Raw genomic sequence first — 23317 nt, forward strand, 5'->3', positions numbered from 1 at the left:
CATTCCAAATTGAATAGGTGTTCCTAATTGATTCAGACATCAAACTTTTCATGTACAGTGTACTTGATTCAATGTATTAGGTTCATCACATGAAAGGTTTGGTATCTGAATCAATGCTACTCCGAAGTCACTTGTTCAAAATTCCCTGCCAGGCTAGTTATTTACGAAAAGGAATCTTTGAGCTTAAGCGAAAGGTAGGGTTTTTTTCATTTCTTTCCTGGGAGTGGCCTAGTGACAATTGCATTGTGTTACTGATACTGACTGTGATAGTGCTGTGTATGGACTCCTTAATTAATAGTTTCTACCTTTTTTTGTATTCAGATGTGCAGTGCTGCTGAACTGTCTGACAAAAATGAGTTTCCCACATTTGGACGCACATTTTCTGTGGACTCACGAATTGGACCAAGTATTATCAGCCTTCTAAAAAATACTTATAAGTGGACTCGAATTGCTATCATTTACCAAAATATTACAAGGTGGACATCCTTAACAGAGTACCTGGAAGAGGAATTTGAGAAAAATGGTATTACTGTGGCCATGAAATTTAAAGCATCGAATGTTCCCAGTTATGACCTTAAAGCTGAAGAGGATTTTAGGAAAGCTCTGATTAAAATTAAGCAAACAGCAAGAAGTAAGTACATGACTTCGTGATAACCTTTATTAGTTTAGGCAATAACCACATGCCCTAAACTGTGGGTTTTTCTATGGCTAATGGCAGGATTTGGTTAAGGGTTGCTTCGGAAGCCTATTAAATGGTCTAATGGACTGATAATGACTGCCAGTGGTGCCCTTGTACAACAACTGTATATCAACATATAATAGGGACCTTAAGATACTCTGGATGCCGTCGAGGAGGACGTCAACTGCAAGTGAAATGGTCAATTCTTGGAACTAATTAGCCTAATGTCACAGTGTTGACCTGAAGTCACGATGGTGCAAACTAGAAGTTTGGTTGCCTCATTAAACGGTGAGTTGGTTTTCTTGTTTTCGGTGCAGAAATTGCTTTTCGTACAGGTTTTTTAATCCATTTTACTTCAAGAGACACATCGAAGTGTTTTTAGTTTTGTGTTCCCTCAAGATTGACTCTTATTTTTTGCTATCAAGCCTTTTGGGTTCAGTGTTTTGGCAGCAACCGAGAATGAAAGTGCAGAGTCTTTCAACACAAATGTAACACTATAACTGCTTCTTTTTAAGGGCACACATTCTTGCTTTAGGATAGTCTTTGAAAAAGTTAAGAGACGAGAAGAATAAAAATTATTGGAAAAACAAAAATCTAGGCTTGTAATAAACTTGAACATGTGGGAGAAAATTGAGATCTTAAACAAGACACAGCAGGATTAGCTCAGTCGGTAGAGCGTTTGACTGCAGAGCGGGAGGTCGCGGGTTCGATTCCCGGGGCCGGACCATTACTCAGGGTCTTAAAATGACTGAGAAATGAAGGTACTTCCTTTTCACTGCAAGCGGCGAGACCTTCGCGTGGCTTGGATGGCCACGTAAAATGGCGGTCCCGTCTCCATTAGGAGACGTAAAAATAGTGTCCCCAATTAGCACTTTCATGCTAAATACATGGACACTCAAATAAAAGAAAGAGCAAAAAAAAAGTACACCGTGGTTCATTTATTAACTTTTTAAATTCGTTTTTCTTCTCTTTCACTTCAGCGATGGAGGGGTCTGAAGATCAAAATCTTGCCTTAGTATGGGAAGTACTCATGACAGAACCATATCATTTTAAAGCAAGAACAATGGAAAGGGGGAAAGTCTGGCAACAAACAGCTGATAACCTGCACTATGATCATGCTCTCAAGTTTCCCTTGAAGAAATTTGGTGGTTTTTAGAGAAACTGGAGTCATACCCGGGAGCACATATTTTCTTCCAATAAAAGATCGTTAAGGTATCAATCAAGCAAGACTTCACGAGTTTTTCTGAAAGACATCATGGAGTTAACACACGAAAGCGTTACTTTATCCTCTCTTGTCAGGCGAGCACTCAACGCAACCTGCTCAACCTTAATGTGCAGTTTTCCTGCCAAGGTGGCGGCGTCCTCGCTCCAGGCTTTCTCCGCAAACCCACGTTTTCTTCACTGCCACGTCCAGGGTATCTTAAGGTTCCAGATGTAAAGAGGACATGTCTGTTGTCCTCTTTTATTCACGAAATTTCATTCACTTGTTCATTCACTCACAAGTAAAATTTTTGTGATTTTTTAGTCTTACTTATACATTAATGTGCTCACTTCTTTGACCTGGACATTTCATTTTTTATAGTTGTGTTGGTTATTGGAGAGTACTTTATTGGTTTGGAGACCCTTTATCTTGCCAAGCAAGTGGAAATGATCAATGGAAAGTTTGCATTTATTATATTTCGTCTCAATCACAATTTTGTCAGGAAGGCAACAAGTCCTGGACTCGAATTTTTGTGGTTTTTCAATTATTTGAATCTCCAGCACAGGTATGTAACCCTTGCCTGGGGGGGGGGGGGGGGGGGTGGGTGGGGTGGGTGGAGGGAGGGTGCTCTGGATTTTGAGTGACGAGGATGCTCGAATGGGGGCAAAAATCAAAACCAAAAAAAATTCCTAGGACTTCCAACAGAACCCAAGAATGTAATGGGACCATTCTTGACCAGTAAGGCGAAAAAGGAAGCACTAGAAGCGCACTCTCCTTGGGGGTGGGGATGGGGAATGGGATGAGGGACATGGCCCTACCCTTGTTGGGAAAGCTTTAGGAGCTAAGTTGTCTGAAAGGTCATTCCCTCATTTTAATACCTCTTTTACCCAAATAGTGTCAAATACATTGAAACACTCGCTGCTTTAGAGGGATATTGTACGTCACTTGAGTTCTAGACTAATGCAAAAGCTAACCTACGGTAGATAGTCTTACATTCCTTGAAATACTTTGCTATGCATGCCTCCCGAATATCTTAACCAGTAGTGAAAGATGCTCAAAAGTCATCTGACAGAAATGACAGTTAGTATGAATGTTGTTTGATTTTGGGAAAATTTGAATCTCTCATCCCCTATCAGCATAGAGCAAAGCTCACGGTTTTCATGGTTTGTACAATCTTGCAAAGGTCCTGAATTTTAGAAGTTGTTTTGAAAAGTTGAAGTCCTTGAATTCAGTTAAGGTCCTTGAAAAGTACTTATTTTCTTTATTAGAGTGTAAAAGTAACAATAATGTGATCAACCGTGGCTGAAGAAATAAAAATCAAAGATGACTGTCCATTGATTGTTTCTACCAACCAGAAGTTCAAAAGGGGATTACAGAATGCAGATTTATTGAATAAATCTTGGTCCTTAAAAACTGTAATTTGTCTGGCTTGAAGTTGGCTTTAATTTGGCAATTTGAGTTAATTTTTTCCCTTTATCCTGGTGATGTGGCATAAAAGTGTTAATGAAGGTTTCATGTGATCCCTCCTACAAATTTTTGTTAAAAAAATTTTTGCTTTGCTTTTCCTTAATGAAGAGACCAAAACAACACAAGAAAGGACATCGAGGAAGCCATGCAGGCTGCTCTTGTTTTTGCTGTGAAATCTGCAGAAGGGAAGAGCTATGAGGATTTTGTTACAGAGTTGAAGCTCAAAACATCACAGAGCCCTTTCAACAGCTCACACTACAATGCAAGTACAGCAACTTGGGATTATCGTGTAAGTATAAATACCGTAGCTATATTTTATGAAAGTGAACACGATCCTTGCCATTGAATGAACAACCTAAGTGGTTGAAAAAGAACATGAAAAAAACTCATGCTTGACCGGGATTCAAACCCTGATCTTTGCAATGACTGAAAGCTATGGTCTGTCCACTAACTTAATCAAGCCAATGGGAGAGCAGGGCTTTGTGAGTTTGTAATATACCCGATGATGTTCTTTAATGACACATTTTCTTTTAGTCTTTGTCGAGCCTTACAACAAAAGGAGTATATTTTATTTCAGTAAACTGTAACACAGAGTTTTGGAGTCTGTCTTCAGATTAACTGTCTGGTTACATAGAGGCCCAAGCATTTGCAATTTAAGACTCCTTGTTTTTTTGAACTGGGATTCAATTGTTCTGGACTGGGCTCATGATTTCTTAGTAAAAGTGTTTGGCCAAGGTTTTGTGGGGAAAGTAAGTCAATGACTCTAAATATGCTACTAGGGCCAATATTGTCAGTTATACAGTGTGTATTATACTTTCACATAGTCATAATTTGGCGTGCCATTTGACAGTTTGATTTAGCTATTGTGTTTAGTTTGCATGACATTTTGACTCATTATTTACATGTGTTATGTTGCAGCCTCCAATATATGGAGCCTACCTGTACGATGCTGTTTATCAGTTTGCTGTAGCCTTAAATATCTCCAGTGCACAACTACCTCCTGCAGAACAAAATAGGACTCCTTCAGGGCAGGAGATTTTCTCACAACTTCGCGATTACACCTATGAAAGTGAGTACTGATGTAGTGTATTTCATCTGTAAAGGGTTTGTACAGGTCATGGAAAACCTGGAAAGTCATGAAATTTACAAATTTCATTTTCCAGGCCTGGAAAGTCTTGTAAAATCAAAGTTATACTCTGTAAATTAGTTATTGCAGATGTCAAAGCAACAACAAAGTAAAATAGAGACAAGTACCGGTAATTAAATAGCGCCAACAGATCAAGTTATGGTAGACACAAGAATTTTTGTGTTTTTTGAAAGGGACTAGGTAAAAAATACCCTAAAACAAGGATGGGCTTGAAAATTTTCGAAAGTGATAGCTGCTCTTAAGGTCATGGAGAACTGGAAAAAGTCATGAGAAAAGTCATGAAAAGTTATTGAATTTTAAAGCTGAAAAGAGTATGTACCCTGCTGTAGCCATGCAAACTACAACTCTCTCCTTTTCTTTAGTGATCAAAGTTATAACAGTTACAGGTATTTAAAATGTTATTACCACATTTCGTTTTGGAGTGGGGGTCTTCCCCCCAAATTCTTTTGGCCCTTCCGGCCTCAGTTTGGTCTAAAAATAAGGGGGGCAGGGCGGGCTCCCTGGACCCCTTCCCTTGATCCGCCACTGTGTAATAATCTTGTCATTTTGAACGGGGGAATGTGATGGGTGGTCAGGATGTCAACATTGCAATTGGATGATCTTGGCTCTTACTGTTAGTTGGAGTGATATACTATCAAGTTCGGATCGTTAGCCTGATGCCTTCAAATAGCCAAATATTTGCCTCCAGCCAAGAGGGGTTTTAAGAGTTCTTACCAAAAATTTTACTTGGTTGGGGAGCCTCTGGTCCCTTGCTTCTGAAAAACTGGGTCCTTGGAGGAAAGAGTTATGAAAACCACCTGACATAATTATGAAAGGTGCACACTCTAAATGATCTGTGGCTAGTGACACCAGGAGCCATATATCGCTATGCCATTTGTATAATATGCATGACCAAGTGTTCACCTATCAAGTGGCCACTCTCTATTAAGCATCCAGTACTCAATGTCCCGAAATAATTGTAGGTCTGGGAATGGGGAATTAAACTACCTCTGTTAAGCGGCCGTCGCCATGTTTAGGTCATCCTAGCGAGAGTTTTCCCGTTGTTTTAACCTCTATTAACCGGCCATCAAGCGCTTGATACACTTAGTTTGGCTTCATTTCAAGAATGTTATGAAGGAAAATACAGTCCGATATAGAAGCTGACGACCGATTTTGGATCAGTAATGCTGCTCCCATCAGGCGTTTGTTTCAATGTGAAGTGATGTTTCTGCTATAGATTAATACTAATTTATGACGAATCTGTGTTGTGCGGCCAATCTTTATTAAGCGTTCACTTGCCAGTTGCCGTAATCCCGACTGTGGTCGCTTAATGGAGGTTCAACCCTGTATTTGCAATTTTTTCACCAGTTTTCACTAATTCTCTGCAGGTATTCAGGGCTATAGGACCCACCTGGATGAGAATGGTGATGCTGATTTTAACCTGACTTTATGGGATGTAAGAAAGATTCAAGGCAAAGCGTGTAAGTTGAACCCGGAAACCAATTGTTTCGATACAAGTCGTTTCGAGATGAACTCAAGCCGTGAAGTTGTACAAAAATTTCTTTCACTTCGAATATAGTTTGCGCGTGAACAAGCAAAACATTTTGGGTGGATAATCTTTGTTCTTTAAGTCAAGTACCTTGAACTATTTACACCTCAACTGAGTAAACTTGTATCGAGCGACTTTTATCAAAACGACCGGTAACTGTTGAACCCTATAATTCTGTAGGCCACCGAAAGCGGCAGTCTCTTTCTTCACCAAGGTAACACAGAAAGCCAAAGAAATCCACAGCCAAAAGTTGTATTTCAAATTGGCACTCTCAGTCGCCACGGAATCAACAAACGCTTTTCTTTCAGCTTATTTATTCTTGGGAGCAACTACAGAATACAGGGCCATATCTTAAGGTCTTGAACAGAAGTGTGTCGGTGGCTAGCTAGTCAGCCTCAGGCAGTAGACAATCAAACAGAGCTGCAAACGACAGCCAATTGTGGGAGGAAGTTTAACTAAACTTTACCCTTGTCCAAGGACATCCTCTCTACAGGGTAGTTTTCAACTTAAAAATTCTTCAGACTGATCTGCATACATTTGCTTGAAGGATTAGTTGAGAGAATTTGATAAAAGATCAAAGAATTTTCCCCTTAGTGATCAATGAGAACTAGGAATAATACGTTTTCCCATAACAGGGCTGGATTATCTTTGAAATAAGAAGTCTCAGAGCGGTTTAGAATTCGTAATTCGTTGGGTAAATTTTCAGCCAGCTTAAAAATCTTGCGTCATTTCTCAATCTACCGGCCGAAAACTAAAAGCAATCATGAGCTGCTCACACCCAGTTTTTGCCGTGTGTGATTTGATTGGTCCATTTGAAGTCAGCTCCGATTGTGATTGGTCAGAGTAAATTCTTTTATTTTAGTTCACTGCTCTTAAAAACGTCTCCAGTAAGAACGCAGCGGTGCATAAGCAAATTGGAGCCAACAGTTCGTTCTTTGATAGAGGTACGTTGGTGAATTTTGAGCCTGGTGAATACATGAGAAAGATGATTTTTTAATCAATCACACTCCTGTTGGGAGAACTGATATTTTTTCGTCCGAGCCGCCTGTGTCACTCGTTCAAAAACCATCTTTCTCAGTTGGTTCTTTGTTTCTCCTTCCTTTAGTAATGGTACCAGTTGCAGACTTCCAAATCACTTATGGAAATTCCTCGGGTAATGGTTCCAAGAAAGTTTTTCCTCGGCTTGTGTTTCGTAACAATATGACCAAGATTTGGGTTGGTGGGAGTACAGTTCCGCCCAAAGACCGTCCAAGATGCGGTTTCAATAATGAACTATGTCCTCCTCCAACAGAGAAGCAGGAAGGTTTGTTTATTGATAATGACACTTTTTAATCCTTTATACGCTACTCTAAAAATCTGGCTAATGAGGGCCGCATGTCCCCCTTCTGAAATTTTATACAAGGCCCTTCTTCAAGAAAAAGGGCTCAAGGTGTATTAACATTAATTTTTGTACTGCATGATTTGAACTTAGTTATTTTCTTTAACTTAGTTTCTTTTTAGCTGTCTTTTTTTCCTATCATTGTGCTTATCATTTGGCTTCTTAGAACGCTCTAGGAACAGGCTACTGGTGGAGCCGGTGAGGTGAGGGGTCACCTCCACTGCGGTCAAACGTCAGAGGCGTTTTTTGAATTATTTTGTTAGGCATTAACTGGCAACATAAAAGGGTAACCCTAGCACGAGGGTTATCAACCCTCCTTGTTAACAGGCCCTATTAAGTTAAAGCAACTTTTTTCTCAAAGCAATTAGCTTCTTTCTGTTGAAAGCACTTCTCGCTCGTGCAAAGTTTTGTTGACAAATAATGCCAAAGTACGTATTACCAGTTTCAATTGTCAAAATTTAGAACTTTTTTTAGGAAACTTCAAAACGTTTAGTAAATTAGCGGCGTGTTAGTAGTATACATATATTAATAGTGACCTTAAGATACACCATTTCAGCCCACGGGTACGGGTAAGCGAACACGTTTACCTCGTAGTTTTATAAAAGGCAACCATCATTTCGCAGATGTGTTAGTGGCGTTACCATTCTACCTGGTAGCCTACCCGTTTTACCCCGGGTAAGAGGCAGTCTACCCTTATTTACGGCTACGTGTACGGCTAAATTATCCGTACCCGTACACGGGAACGGTCTATCTTAAGGTCTCTGATTACAGTCTAATCTCACCTTGTGGACACCTCTCTATTACGGACAGTTCGTTTGGTCCCAGGAATGCCAAAAATCATACATTCCCTGCCTCTATAATACGGACACCTCTGTAAGTGGACTATTAGTTCTGTCCCTTTGGTGTCCGTATTAAAGAGGTTTGACTGTCTGACAGTGAGTGTAATAAGTACTTTGCTTAATTTGTGTCAATTACTCTCGTTTGACCGCGGTGACCCCCTTTCCCCTTCCTGTCTGCTCGCGCTTTCTAGCCATCTCTTCGTTCTATATCCCACACTGCTAACTCAAACTCGAGGACATTTTCAGCTAAACTGTTACCATGGCTCACTGTGTGGCTTACCTGATTTTTGATTATTTGGTTGACTGTATCGAGAGTAACTGAAGCTCACAATGCTTTTTGCCCTTGTTTGTTTTCCAGACAACAAAACGGAAATAATTGCGGGAGTTTCATGTGGACTTGGCTTCCTTGCAATTCTCCTTGTAACTAACCTTGTCAGGTACTACTCGGTATTTGTTATGAACCTTAGTGAACCATACAGCCTATTTCAAGATGGTGGCATCGTTTCTTTTCTGTGACATTCATTTTAAACGAGGCATTGGGGGCCAATCATCATGAATACAAAAGAATAACAAAATTCTAAAAAAAGCTAGACTACGGGTAGACCCTTTGTCTTTATCCTGGGATATCAGAGCATACGAAAATAAACAAAGGCGCGTAAAATTGGCCGTTCGCGATGGCCTACCTCGCGCGGGGCCGCTTTTGTCACGCGCGCCCGCGTATTTCGCTCGCTCTAGTAAGGATAACAAGGGACTTATATGCCTCTGTCAATAATTATGATCTCTCTTTTTTGTTGGGTGGGGTAGGGGGCACCCTTGATTACTTGCTTAACGTGATTTTCACATTTAGAGACGCCTTGGGCGATCGAGACGATGCGAACCATTAAATTGAAACTATGGTTTCAGCAAATACAGTCAAACTCCGCTTTACGGACCCTCGCTAAATACGGACAGCTTATTATTGAGGACAGTTAGCTTTGTCCCTGTGGAAAGAAGGCCTTTACATCTTCTCTAAATTCAATCCCCTTAATACGGACACCCCGTTAAAACGGACACGTTCCATGGCCCCCTCATATGACTGTATAGGGCTAATGTTGTTTAACGTTGGGGCATCGTTTAACCGCCCAAGAAGGCCAGATACAGTTGCATTACGTGAAGGTATTTGTAGTTATGCCGGTTGCTACCTATTAGCTCTGTACGTTTGATTGCAAAGCTTATCATTGTCCTTGATCTCATTTTCCAGAAATTACAGGTTAGAGAGGGAGCTGAAGAACAGGCTGTGGAAAATTGACTATAATCAATTGGGTTTTGACCGTAGGGCCTCCAATACTTCTTTAGCAAGTGCCATTGTTAATGTAAGTAGTACGGTAGAACTCCTCTGTAGCGAAGTCCTAAAAAAAACAGTTGTTTAATTTTATGTTCATCCATCAGATATATTTTGAACAGTTTTTATTACCTCATTTTGCATTTTGAGAAATTTCTCAACTTGCAACTCACGTTTCCCGTTTGCAGTAAACGTGACCCTACATCTCTCTAATATCTTCAAGTTACAACGTCTTGTAACTTTGAAACTCTTAGTCTTATATTGTTTAATTTGCTTGACTTGATGAATGTTGCAACTCTCTCTCTTCATGCAGAAAGACACGCATGATCACGAAGAGAATGTACCGCTTATGAGAGAAGAAAGCAGTGATGGTAAAGTGACAACCGCTGGTTATTATAAGGTAAGATGCTGTCTGCCTTCGTCGCATGGTTCGACCATGTGCTTGAACCTCCGAGTTATATTTAGACCCTGAGTCTTGAACCGGTCCGGGAATAGCCTGTTCCAGGTTGTCGGTCAGTGCGGACGGGCGAAAAAAGCGAGCGAGCAGTGAAATAGCGAACGAGCGAAAAACGGCGCGAAGAGAGAAGGGGAGAGTCTTGTAAGCATCTTTTCAAATACCTCAATCCTCCCGGTTCCTCGCCCACTTTTTGAAAAACGGTTTCTTGTGTCGAATTATCAAATGTCAAAACCTGAAAAGGTGTGGTCAAGGAGGGCTTCGCTTGCACGACGTGTTTATTAGACTCTGCGCTCGCGAAGCCAAATGATTGTCGTTAGTGTTGAAGTAAACTGTTACAATTGACCAATCATAGGGTATACCAGGAGCTGGTATACTGGAATGAGGTAGTAAAAACAATGCTTACAGGCTTTACTACTCCCCCTTGCCCCAGTTTTCTCTACTATTTTGAGGCCTGGGTCAGACTAGTGCGGAAATCGAGCCTGTAGCCTCCCACTCTGCAGTTCAGCCACCGTGGGAGCAGAGCCGTCTTTTGGCTTCGTCTTGAAAAGACAGAGGATGAGAAATGGAGACTCCGCATGTATCCCATCAAGCCTCTGAAAAAGCCGCAGTCCGAAATTCTAGACTAGTCAAACTTGTTTTCTTCGTCAAACTGGTTTTTCGAGTGCGAGCATTCGTTTATTGATGGTCATAACTAAGCCCGCAGTACCAAGCGCACGGTTATTAGGCCTGGGTGCGAGTCTGTTTCCTAGCAACGTGCAGCGCATGCTCAAGATCTTACTCGATTCATGCGGCGTCTTTCTCGAGTGCGCCTAAAGCAGGGTGCACAGTTAAGCCCTCTATGGACAAACCTAGAGCTGTTACGGTTACGGGACATTCTGCTCTTGGGTTCGTATCGCATAGTGTGCTTCTCTACAAGTCTATTCGATTCATCTTTGAGAGTAATGTACTTTTGACAAGTGTTCTACCCTACTAACAGTTGAGTACGTTATAATGTTAAATTTGTGACCAATAAAATATTGTTAACTTCACTGTTGAGGATATATCTTCCTAAATCTACCATCAAAATTTGTGATCTTCCGTAATCGATCGAAGGTGTTTTGCGTGATGACATGGCTCAGGTTCTGCTTTGTTCTCATAGGATTTATGTATAGTTATTATCCATTGTCTGTACTCTATCTCTCCCTTGTTAGCTTCTTGACTGTGAAGTGTGTCTATTTTTACCTGTAGGGAAATATGGTGACAATCGCCAAACTTCCTAAAGGACAAATAGATCTGACGAGGAAAGTCCTTTTAGAGCTAAAACAGGTTTGTATGAACAAAAATGCAGGTCCGGGTATTGGTTTAATGATTTGCATGTAAGTGAAAAATCATCATCAGCAACGTTTCGGAATGGGCGCTTGGCAGGTTGTTTGTCACGTGATACAAAATCACCATCCTGGGTACGCTAGAAACGCGTTGGGACTGTACTGTAAATCATGGCCGCGTGACTGCCGGACCACGTTGAAAGGGCCTATTGGTGCTACACTAAGTTGCAAAATAATACAATATTAATAATAATGAAACATTAGCTACCCTTCCGTAACAACACCAACCCCATTTAAATCCCAGAAACTGCTTTTTAATAAAAGAGCACTGGGTTGAAATTTACTCCAACCAAAAGGCGATTAACTACATCTCACCTTCCAGTCTTAGAGCCAGTGTTGAAACTCGCCCTCCTAAGCTACCCAATTGACTCCAATTCTCTCCCCGTTCCATCCCTGACATTTTATGGGCCTCCCCCCCGAGCTTCGCGAGGTTCTGCGATACACGTATTTCTAGTAACTAATGATAATCTACGTGATATGCTAATTTAAATTTATTACATACATAAGTTGGTATTAGTGAGTTTACGCAACAGGACGGCAGGAAGAAGAGGACGGCAAAATGCTCGTGTGTGACAAACGTGACAGGGCTATTACTTACGTATTTTGTCGTGATCTTTACTTAACATTAATGTTTTCCGGTGTTTTACCAAAAAGATCTGTTTAAAGGAAAGTGAAGTTTGGCGAAAAGTTATTTCAAACAAAATTATTGTCACACTTGTCACACAAGGTTTGCCTTGTTCTTCCCTCTTCAGTCCTGTTGCGTAAGTTCACGATTAAGAGGAACGCACCTCAACCGGAAGATGACCTTTTGCATTCTTGGGCCGTGGTTTTGCCCAAATATCTCTATAAGACTTAAGGTGATGTTACACGAGACGATTCTGTGTTGCGCTTAAAAATCGTCGTTGCGAATCGTTTCTTGTCACATCACCTTTAAGGCCGTTAGCAATAAAAATTTGGAAGCGTCATGGCATATTAAGGGAGGGAAAGGACTTACTTTCTGTTAACGTGTGTTGCTCAGAAAAGACGAATTTTGTTTTGCCGAAAGTCTAAATCTTTTTCTTGTGTTGCTCGAAGTATCCATTTAATATCATGAGTGACAAATTACTTCTTAATTTTGGGGCGAAATTTGTATAGGTAATAGCATGATTTGCAGGGTTCTCCCCAAATTTTAGCTCAGCAGGTAAGGGACCATTCATGGACGGTAAGGCCAAAAGATATACACTTTTCTCGGGGGGGGGGGAGGGGGTGGGGGAGTGGAGGGAGGGACATGGACCCCGCCCTCCTTGGGAAATTTTTTTTATTCCCATATTTTAAGACCTATTTTACGCAAATCTGCTGTCGTGTTATCTTTAGACAACAAATTAAAACGTTCGATTCCAATAATTTTACTATGTCTTTAATGTCCTCTTTCCAAAATGCATGTCCTTAAAAAGGAAAGCTGTATATACAGTACAGTCCAAAAGTAATGCACGTGCTAAAAGTGGCATAAGAAGTTGCTGCGCCGCAAGAACATGCAAGCCACCGCAAGAAGCGAAAGTGCCGTATTTTTGCGGACCCTTTGTGTTTTACCCGCAAGAACTTTGAAACGAAAGAAGTCAAAAATCTTCACCGCAAGAAGCTAGAAAACTACCGCAAGCCTCAAGAAGGCGCATGAAATTCTTTACAAGTGTTAACCTGAAAGAAGTTTGTGGTATTTGTCAACTTTTTGTTGCAACATCATTTTGTAGCTTTGATACTAATTCACTCTGTGGCAGCAAAAGGTAATCATGAAAGGACACACGTAAAAAGTTCCCTGAGAAAGCGAACAGCTTTCTCTGCTTTTTCTGCAAAGTGAACACTTCAATCGTTCAGCTTTTCCAAAGTTAGATAAAGCGTGTGAGGCGATTGTTTAACAAAACGATCTGTAGTTTCGAACATTTCGATCATTTCATAGTACAATACCATACTCTCGGCAAAACAAACCAAAGGCGTTGAATTTCTGCCACAATGGATATCACGATTCCAAAGAAAACATGACGATTATTTATCACTTTATTGCAGTAATTTGAAAGAGCCTTTCGTGAAACATTCCTTACTTTACTTTAGTATGTTTTTTTTTTTCGAGGAGCGCTTTAATTTGACACAGTTGTGGTCTTAAATTACACGGCTCTTTTGCGAAACACACTATGATCGTTATTTTTTTGAAGTGCTGCTTTTTTATCGAAATTGTGCACATTTCCTCGCTTAAAAGGTTACCTTTGCACAAGATAATTTTATATATACTGTTTCAAAATTCATCGATCCTTATTTTGCAAAACGAGCTGCAGTGTGCATTTTAAAAAAACATGAACGTATTTTTAGTTTATCTGTTTTGTTTACACGTGTTATCTATACATCCCTGTAATTGTAAACCAGCAAGAACGAAACACTTTTAGGGTTTTGAATGTTTAAAACTATGTGCCTAAAGTATAGATTAGTGATCCGCTGACAAACATGGAAAGTGGCACAGCTATTTTATTGTCAGAATAAATTTTCACGTGTTTGCGGCGATCTCGCAAAATGACCCGATGATCGTTTGTGAAACTCCTTCAAACAGCTACTGAAAGAAGCGAAACAAACGAACTGTCAGAAACGACAGAAACCACCAGAAAAGGATAGAAACGATGCAAACGAAAAAATCGCCAAACGATAATGTAAACGATTCAAACGCTTAGCGTAACGCCTCGCTTGACCTTGATCTGACCTGTTGAATAATTTTGTCTGCAAAATTTTCAGTGAAATATATCTATGAAAGTAAAAACGACTGAAGAAGTTCTTGCGTCTTGCTGGATTCAAGGCAAGCGCCCTACAAAAAGCCGCACGAAGCTGTCAGCTTGCGGACGCAAAAAGAAGTTCTTGCACATGCATTATTTTTGGGCTATACGTTTTGTACTTAGGTAGCTATACTTTTCCATATATTCATTCTTTTTCTTGTGAGGATCGGATCGGATCACAACTTGCATATTTTTTTTAAAAAAAAATATTTAATTTTTAAAAAAACCTTTAAGCGGTTGCAGGCGGTAAGAAGTGTTGCTTCAGGCGGTAAATTTTACCGGTTACCGCCTGATAAGGAGAACACTGGATTTGTAGTGATATTTGGCATAAATACCACGAGTGATATTTCGAAATTGTCATACGAAATTTCACGAGCCGTTAGGCGAGTGAAATTTGAGACAATTTTGAAATATCTCGAGTGGTATTTACGCCAAATATCACACTGCAAATCATGCTATTATTTGTTTATACTACTACCCACAAAAGGTTTGTAATTTTCACATGTAGGTATTTCAAATTAAGCTGAAATACCACTGCTATAAGCCAATCAAATTGCAGTAATTTTTCATGTAGTAGTATAACAGCTCTATACTAATATATAATTAATTTTCACATGTGAAATTACAAAACTGCCACGGGAACCGTTCATGGAGTCAAAGTTTTAACAAAGTTATGAATGAAGATGTTAGGGTATTAAAAGATGCTTTAGGCCCAGTTCAGACGCCGAACTTTTCATAAGGCGATTGAATTGAGTACGTGAGAAGTTCGGCGTTTAATTCGGCTTAGCTTGGAACGGCTTTGAATCAGGCGCCGAATCTAATGCGTAATATACAATAACGTAATTTGCAAAAGTGAAATGAAAATGGCCACTTTTAATTAGGTTCGGCTCATGAAAAGTTCGGCGTCTGAACCGGGCCTTAGAAAACCTAAACACACGAAAGAGCTCATCAAGAAGTATTCTAATGGGCATTTTATCTAAAAATTCCAAGGAACGATAAACAAGATTTAGAAAAAAGTACAAAGTACGCGTGTGACATTATTCCCTATTTTCATTTGTCACGATTTGATTACATATACGATTTTGGGAATATTTGATAAGTGTCATGTTGAGCCTGAGTGCCTCATTAGATTCCCAGTTTGTTGTGTTGGCCAGATCTGAGTACTTAACTGAGCTCTTGTTTTTGTCTTTTTAGATGCGCGACATTAGACACGATAATTTGAACCAATTTATTGGTGCTTGTGTGGAACCTGAAATTTGCATTGTTATGCAGTATTGTTCCAGAGGAAGTCTACAGGTAACGGAAATTTATAAAAGGAAATTTTTACAACCGTCTTTTTTCCATTTGCAGCATTGATTAGCATAAGTTAACAGTAAGCCACTAGCTTGTGAGATTGTTGCTGTTAAGAAACTGAAATTCGGGATTTAATTCAGCTTCTTGTTTTACACTTTTCCAAGCGAGTTCTTACAACTCCCAAAACCTAAGGTAACAACCATTGCAGTCTTCTCTTTCTCTCCCAACGAAAACTAGCCGTAAAGGCATTTGAGGCTCACACGTATCAGTCAAACGTCAATTCAGATACGCAGGCGACTTAGGCTCGCCTTTCATCCAAGAGCTAAAGGCCTTACAAATTCAAATTCAAAAGTTCTGTGGTGTAACGCAAGAATTTTGTCACGCTGCTGTCACGCTCTAAGAGTCACTGTTGGGGTATCGCTGACAGCCGCAATTAGTTTTCAATTCTCTGTTTTCCGTAGCTCTCAGGTAGCCATTAAAATCCGTTGCCGTTTACTCGCACCTTGTAGTGCAGGCGTTTTCTAATGGTGGCTTGGGCACAAGAACTTGGTTCGGAATGGATTGTAGGAGTATGTGTGTGTGTGTCGTCGGTGGGGAATGGGGGAGGGGGTGTTGAGCAATCTTAAGGGAGCTTAAGCAAAGGGGTTTTTGAGCTACCCATGTAAACCAGAGGTGGCCTTTTTACATTCTTGAGTGGTGGTTTGCCCCAAATTTTCGGTCAAATCGTCTCTATAAGAGTACAGAAGCAAAGCAATCTAAATTTTATATCATCAAGGCATATTAAGAATGAAAAGGCCTCACTTCCGGTTGACTTCCGCCGTGTTTGCTTAAGCTCCCTTTTCTCTGCTTTCGAAACTATAGATGGCCACTTCTCACATAGAAATAACTAAGGGATGGCTCTGCCTTTTCGCCGAAAGAATACCATTTGAGTGTCCGGTCAGAATTTTCCTGTTTCACGATATACTATAGGTACAAGACTCCGTTTGTCGTGATGAAAGCCTCAAGGGCCCGATGTATTGTTACGGCCAATCAAAATAATTCGAAAGGCCTGTTATACTCTTAGTGTAATTTGCAGTTTAATTTTTGTTTCTATCAGGACATTTTAGAAAATGAAGACGTCAAGTTGGATCACATGTTTATGGCTTCACTGATAGCAGATATAGTCAAGGTATGTTGTCGTTGCATCCTGTGATTTTAAAAAGTTTTCGCTTGGTACTGCTACTTCTACCACTACTATTATAGCTGCTCTGTTTTGTTGTTGTTACTACAACCTGTTATTTATATTCCTGTAGGGGATGGCATACATGCACAACACTGACGTGAAATCTCACGGCAATCTCAAATCATCGAATTGTTTAGTGGACAGCCGCTGGGTTCTGAAAATTACAGATTATGGGCTACCGTCGTTTAGAGCCAAAGTAAAAAAGAACCGGGAAGATTACGCCTATTACCGAGGTAACACAGTGGGATTTCATTACACTAAAGAGTCTATGTCACGTTATTTGCTATCTTTTTAAAAAGCTAAAAAGGAAGACTGTCCCTTTCAATATATGTTACGGGAGAAATATTAGAAAAAACGATTCAACCAACTGCTTGCTTAAGTGGAAGGAGAGTGCCTGGGATACCCAGGGGCTTCCATTGTGGCCAGCCAGCCCATAGAAAGAATACTGCCCCCATGGCAAGCAAATCCCCGCAACCAAGCCATGAGCCCCCATTGAAGGCACCCGTTACAGTGATGAAACAGTGGGTGTGGGGGTGGGGGAGGGGGACAGACGCTAAAGCAACCGCTCCACAGACCGCTGCACAAATGCTAAACGAAGAACTCAAAGATCCTAGCAGTGTACAAAGCTACCACGTACCATGTGAGCCTGCACTTATGGGATTAACCGCAGGATGTCGCTAAGCTTGTGGACGGCTTGACCACTAAGCTCGTGAACCGCTTCACCACTATGCTTGTGAACCGCTCAGCCGCTAAGCTCGTGGTGGTCGCATTTAACCAGATTCAATTGCAGAGGAGCTCTCCTTGCTTAATGACCCTGTTAATCGAATTATAGGCCTCACGACGTCTTGTGGTACTAAAGTGTAATTGGTTCATCGTTTTCCCTTATCTGATTTTAGATTTACTCTGGGTGGCTCCAGAGCTTTTGCGGATCAATAATCGGCCTCCGAAGGGAACCCAGAAAGGTGATGTCTATAGCTTTGCTATAATTTTACAAGAATTCCACACCAGAGAAGGGCCTTACAGCGCTAATTTCATGGAACCTAAAGGTAGGTTGGTAGCGGTTTAAAATTGTCTTAGCCAAAGAAAAAAATTCAAAAGTTGTAGTGGGGCTTTTAGGTCATTCATGTTTTCATCAACTTTTATTTGGTTTTTAATTAAATGTTGAGTGTAAAGGGAAGTCACCTATGCTTTTCCGTTGTTAGTGGTTTGCTGGTAATGGTCGGTGGCGAAATGCCAAGGTGTTTTTCCTGCCTTTAACTTTATCTTGATTTGATTTTTTAGTAAGTTGTCTGTTACTATTAGTAGTTAGGATGCTAAGACTTTCTTTTAGGTAAGATTGGTTATTCGTCTCAATTCACTTAAGTTAACCCATACACAGATTCCTGATCTAGATGCGAGCGAGCGTTTGACGTTTTTTCAAAAACACATTTTCTATTGTCTTATTCAGTTTGATAACGTCTCGCTTTTTTCTTGATGAATCACAACGTCTTTAACACCATGTAAGAATCTGTTTACAGTATTTCCAGCTGGCGACATCACTGATAAGAAACGTCAGGGAACTGACTCTCCGTAACCCGTGAAAGTAGAAGACTACTACGTACAATTGTGAACCAATTCCATTGTCTTGTTTTGTTCACTTGTAGCTATTTGGTATGAGTTGTTAGTATCTGTTTCACGAGTGAGGTAAAATTATTCTAATATCGGTGATTTTGTCACCTCTGCGTCCTGCGTCCCCGACTCATAAAAATCCCAAAGACGCAAAATAATTTGTGGTATACGTCCCGTAGAATATCCTGTTCGTGTTGTTTGATTACTGTGGCTGTTCTTGTGGCTATTTAACGGCGCATATTTGTTTTAGTCTTTGTTGTTCTTCACAATAGAAGGAGTACTTTTTTTTCAGTAAACTGTAATACAGAGTTTTGGAGTCTGTCTTAAAGATTAACTGTGTGGTTACATAAAGACCTAGGGACTCGTGTCTTTAGCTGGGACTCAATAGTTCTGGACTGGGACTAATGATTTTTCAGAAGCTGAGTTCCAGGACCCACCATAACTATTTGTAACAAAATCACTGCTCTATTATTGTTCACGTGCTATTTCATTCGTATAAATTGTTTAAAATTATTTATTTTGATCTCTGTAGACATCATACGTAGAGTTAAAGAAGCCGAGTTCCCACCATTTCGGCCAACAGTCACAACACTGATAGCAGGCCTTGAGGAGATCCGGGAAGTCATGAAACAGTGCTGGGTTGAGAACCCGGATGAAAGACCAGATTTCCATGAGATTAAGAAGACCATGCACAAGGTGCTAGTCAATAACGGAATGTAAGTACCTATCGACTTTAAAATATGTTGTTTTTGTTGTCATTTTTCTTTTCGCAGAGAAGTGTGGTAGAGGCCTTATCTGATAAATTGCGTATTATAATGCTCATGCAGCGTACAGGTTCTGCGACGTTTTAGTCGCTGCAAGCGTTGCACAAGATAACCTGCTTGTTGCAGCAGGGCTTTAACCAGCTGGCTATACAGATTTTTAAACTTGATTAAGACTGCTTGTTTATTGAAGTACAGGTAAAGCGAGAAATTATGTTCAGTTATAAACTGTACCATTTAAAAGGCTCAATTCCAAGGCTTGAGATATTCTGAGTGATTTCAAGACTTCCTTTCTGTTGTTTCTCTCCAAAGGAAAACCAACATCTTTGATAACATAGTTTACATGATGGAGAAGTATGCGGATAATCTGGAGGAACTGGTCATGGAAAGAACCGGTCAACTGATCGAGGAGAAGAAAAAGACAGACGCTCTCTTGGAAAGGATGCTACCAAGGTTTCTTTCTTTCATTATTAAGATTAATAAATAAATAAATGAATGCAGATAGGAAGGTAGAGAGAAGTGCACAAATAGGAAGTAGGGAGACCGACTCGAAAACCATAAAACCGGGACTGAGACACGTTACAGTTTTTAGTTGACAGTCATATTTGCAGGCATCAGCTGTCACAGCCAAGTTGACAAGTTTCTGTTATTGCGTTCACCTGGGGTTCGTCGGCTTAGGAAAACTAGAAGGAACTTTGAAGTATAGGTCGTTATTGGCTTAGAGGCAATTGTTATTCTGTTTAGCGAAATTATGTCAATACTGGGCAGTTAAAAGGCATGTGCATGGTTGTGGATTCGATTCCCAACTAATGTGAACTCGCAAGAATGAAGTCTCCCTCCCACCCACCCACCCCTCGCAAAACCCTTATTTCAACGGAAACCGCTGGTCATCTGGTGTCTTCCTAGAGAAAAATGCGGGCACAATTTGAATTCTGGGCTCGTCTTGACTCAGCGGCTCATGGCATAGGCCCATTAATGTCCGCTAACAGATTTGAGGCTCAGTGATAAAGAAGGTAGTACGATTTAGACCTGCGAATTCCACAGGAAGCCTAAGTAACCAGTTTATGAGCTTATCGGTAAAATTTTACGTCGGAGCAAAGTTTTGAGCTTATCGCGAATGCGGTATTCATGATTATTGCTGCGTAGCGACCGAAGGGAGCGAGCAGCAACATAATCAGGATTTAAAGGAAATATATAAGGGGCGACGAATTCTCGAATTCATCACTTTTTACCACAATGCATTGCATTTAACCACACTTTTTACCACAATGCATTGCATTTAACCAGAGTGCATTGCGCCACGAACAACTCAAATAAAAGCACGGGGAAGCTCGGTGGGTGAGAGAGTGCACTGTTCGCTGCTCAGAGTTAGAGTTTTCTCTGTGGCAAATTTTCTACAGCACGGTTAGAGGTCTTACCAAATTTTAAGACACCCAGGAGTCTTTCAGTTGAGTACGATGGTTAACTTGGGGATTGGATTTCAATTCAAGAGCCTTTGACTCGTGTAGGTGTTAAACCTGACGAGAAGATGAGCATTTGCTCTTCGACTCCGCAACACGGGGGATATACAAATTCCAGCTTGCTAGAAGGTGATGTGAAAGTGAGAAAATGTCATGCAATGCTGTTCTGCAGAAACTGTGTGAGCCGAAAATGGATGTGATTTTGACCAATTCGCTTCAAAATAACAGCGGAAATCGACTTTGCAGACGAGGACGTGTATCGGCGTTTTGAAAAGCATAATTTTGTTCTTTCATTCATTCGTTGCCATGGAATATGCGTTTACATTGTTTTTTCACTGTTAATAGCTCGGTTAATGCGGATGGCGATCATCTTGCCGGCGGAAGTTTCATGGGAAAGGAATAAAATGAAAGACTTCTCCACAGAATTATGTAATCAGCTTCTGTGGTGTAGTGGTTAGGTGCAGTCGCGTCGAGTCAAACGTGCCGGGTTCGAGTCCTACCGGATTATTTATTCCCACCTTCTTTTTTTCGTTTTTTGTGTTGTTGTTTTCTATAAATATATAGCTAAATAACTGTTACTTAATAAAGTGCAACAAACAGCAAGAAAAGTATTGTGTTTCCAGAGAAAATATCGTGCACCGTATATTAAATATATGGATAAACAATCTGAATTTCTATTATTTCCTACAATTTACTGTGGGAAAACCAGAGTTGATAACCACTTGATCATTTTCTAAACAACGTTCCCACGAGTTCTTTCTATAGACTGATAGTAATTATTCTAGTACTTTCCAACATGTAAATAGGACATTCAATGCCATTTTTGATTCTTTTAAGTCTCACTGCCTAACTAATGCCAGTATCAACAGAATGTGCCGCAGCATTACTATCTTTTAGATACCCTAGTCGTTATCAATAATCACGTTTTTCTGATTTACTCAACTCCTCACCACAACGAACTGTACCTTGGTGTCGGGACTGGAAGCTCTACCGTCTCGCCATGTCGTTGACTGGTCAAGTCGATTGTTGCGATTGCTAGACAACAACGATTGTGAAAAATCGTTTTCCTTTGCGCTGTCACGGTTTTTTTAATAGCACTCTTTTGATGTCGGAAATCAAGTGAGAATGAATCTTCCTTGGACTGGTAGAGAAAAGGAATGAATAACTAGTGCAAGGTATACATATGCATCACATCTGGTAGATGAGGTAGACAGTTAGTCCTTTTTAGGGTCAGTTTTGTTTCTTTCCAACTCATTTCATATTTCAGTTCATTGTGTGGTAAGAAGAGCGCCCTTAATTTTTTTCTTTTTTGCGTGCTTTACAGACCTGTAGCTGAGCAGTTGAAAAAAGGACAGACAGTTGAAGCAGAGAGCTTCCATGAAGTGTCAATTTACTTCAGCGATATTGTAGGATTTACCAGTCTGTCATCGGGGAGTACACCAATGCAGGTACAACATAAGCTCATTTTATCACATGTTCGTTCCTTGAGGAATCATAAGAGAAGTGGTAGAAACTGTTGTGTACAGGTTGGTCCCACCACTCAACGGGAAGACTTGTGCTGTTGTTGTGTACTCGTTTCCCCTCCATTGTAGAAATTAAATAATGGTGTCCTATTTGCCCTTGTCAATCACTCAAGTAGACTAGACTTGCAAATTATGGGGGAATAGGTCCAGCCAAAGCAAGCCCTGTTAAGCGGGGAGTTAGAAAATGTTCCCGTGCTATTTGTCTGAAGGGCTAGAAAAAAGTCCGATCCAGTTGTCCGGGACAAGTAGACTTTCTTGCTGGGCAAGTAACGTTTAAAGCTTACTTACCCCATGGGCAAAGGTCCAGGCAAGTCATCCTCTAATAAAATCATTACTTAAGCGAGGGTTCGCACGCACCTTGAAAATCCTCTCAAATTGTAGTCGGTGCTGGAAAGTTCTTGAATTTCAATGCTAACTGAATAGTTTAAGGAGAACTGCAAAGGAAAAGAAGCAAACACGGACAGACCTTCGGGATAAAATTTCTCATGGTGTGGAAGAACGAAAAAAGACGTAGACTCCAGGCTCTTTTTTGCACTGAATGGAGTCCATTAAAAATGCGAAATGTGTCCTTGAAGGTCCTCGAAAAGTCCTTGAATTTTTTGTTCAAAAAAGGGTACGAACCTTGTAAGCAAGAAGTGGCCCCGGGCAGGCAAAGAGTTTTCTTCGACCCCTGTAACTGGCAAGGCAAATTTCTTTTTCTCAAAACATTTCGAGATGTCTTGCATAGTCTTCCCAAGGTGGATCCTCCCCGAGTACACTTGGTTTGACCACTTTCCAAATATTTAGACATTTGAACTGAAACGTTTTTATTTATTGCAGGTTGTTACCCTTCTCAACGATCTTTATACACTGTTTGATGACATCATCCAAGAATATGACGTGTACAAAGTAAGTGGTTGAAACACAGCTGATGACGTAGACTTCTTTCCTCGTTAGTTATCTCTTTCAGGCTTTACTTATTGTCGCTTGCAAGAAAGCAATGATTTTATGACGGTGCTGTACTCCAGCACCCTCGAGGCTTTTTTTCTGTGCGATTTGGGCAGGAACATAGCATGTTGTACCCTCTGGATTTACAGTCCTTGTATACTCACAGTAACTGGGGAGAGTTGTACCACGCACTTATCACCCTCGTTCTTCCATATTTCCCGAATTGATCTGGTGGCTTATTATCCAGAGAAAAGTGCTTCTGATTGGTTGACGTAAATTTCCCTCTCGGCACGACCCTTCAGAAGTATTACTCAGACCTGTGTAGTTACATGTCCTGAGTATGGAATTTC

General features: G+C 40.5%; 1 protein-coding gene across 1 annotated transcript in view; it reads left to right on the forward strand.

The window, feature by feature from the left end:
- Positions 1 to 23317, forward strand: part of LOC140941555 (atrial natriuretic peptide receptor 1-like) — a 36943-nt gene that overhangs the window by 8991 nt on the left and 4635 nt on the right. The window contains exons 2-20 of the mRNA XM_073390579.1: positions 322 to 631; positions 2262 to 2423; positions 2584 to 2596; positions 3456 to 3636; positions 4266 to 4416; positions 5862 to 5954; positions 7128 to 7325; positions 8598 to 8676; positions 9480 to 9591; positions 9874 to 9960; positions 11245 to 11322; positions 15368 to 15469; positions 16563 to 16634; positions 16759 to 16921; positions 17585 to 17734; positions 18829 to 19012; positions 19370 to 19510; positions 21842 to 21965; positions 22860 to 22928. Coding sequence (XP_073246680.1) covers positions 322 to 631; positions 2262 to 2423; positions 2584 to 2596; positions 3456 to 3636; positions 4266 to 4416; positions 5862 to 5954; positions 7128 to 7325; positions 8598 to 8676; positions 9480 to 9591; positions 9874 to 9960; positions 11245 to 11322; positions 15368 to 15469; positions 16563 to 16634; positions 16759 to 16921; positions 17585 to 17734; positions 18829 to 19012; positions 19370 to 19510; positions 21842 to 21965; positions 22860 to 22928 — 2469 coding nt within the window. The remainder of the gene's footprint in view (positions 1 to 321; positions 632 to 2261; positions 2424 to 2583; positions 2597 to 3455; positions 3637 to 4265; positions 4417 to 5861; positions 5955 to 7127; positions 7326 to 8597; positions 8677 to 9479; positions 9592 to 9873; positions 9961 to 11244; positions 11323 to 15367; positions 15470 to 16562; positions 16635 to 16758; positions 16922 to 17584; positions 17735 to 18828; positions 19013 to 19369; positions 19511 to 21841; positions 21966 to 22859; positions 22929 to 23317) is intronic.

Source organism: Porites lutea, chromosome 6, assembly GCF_958299795.1.
Source record: "Porites lutea chromosome 6, jaPorLute2.1, whole genome shotgun sequence".
NCBI classification, from domain to species: domain Eukaryota; kingdom Metazoa; phylum Cnidaria; class Anthozoa; order Scleractinia; family Poritidae; genus Porites; species Porites lutea.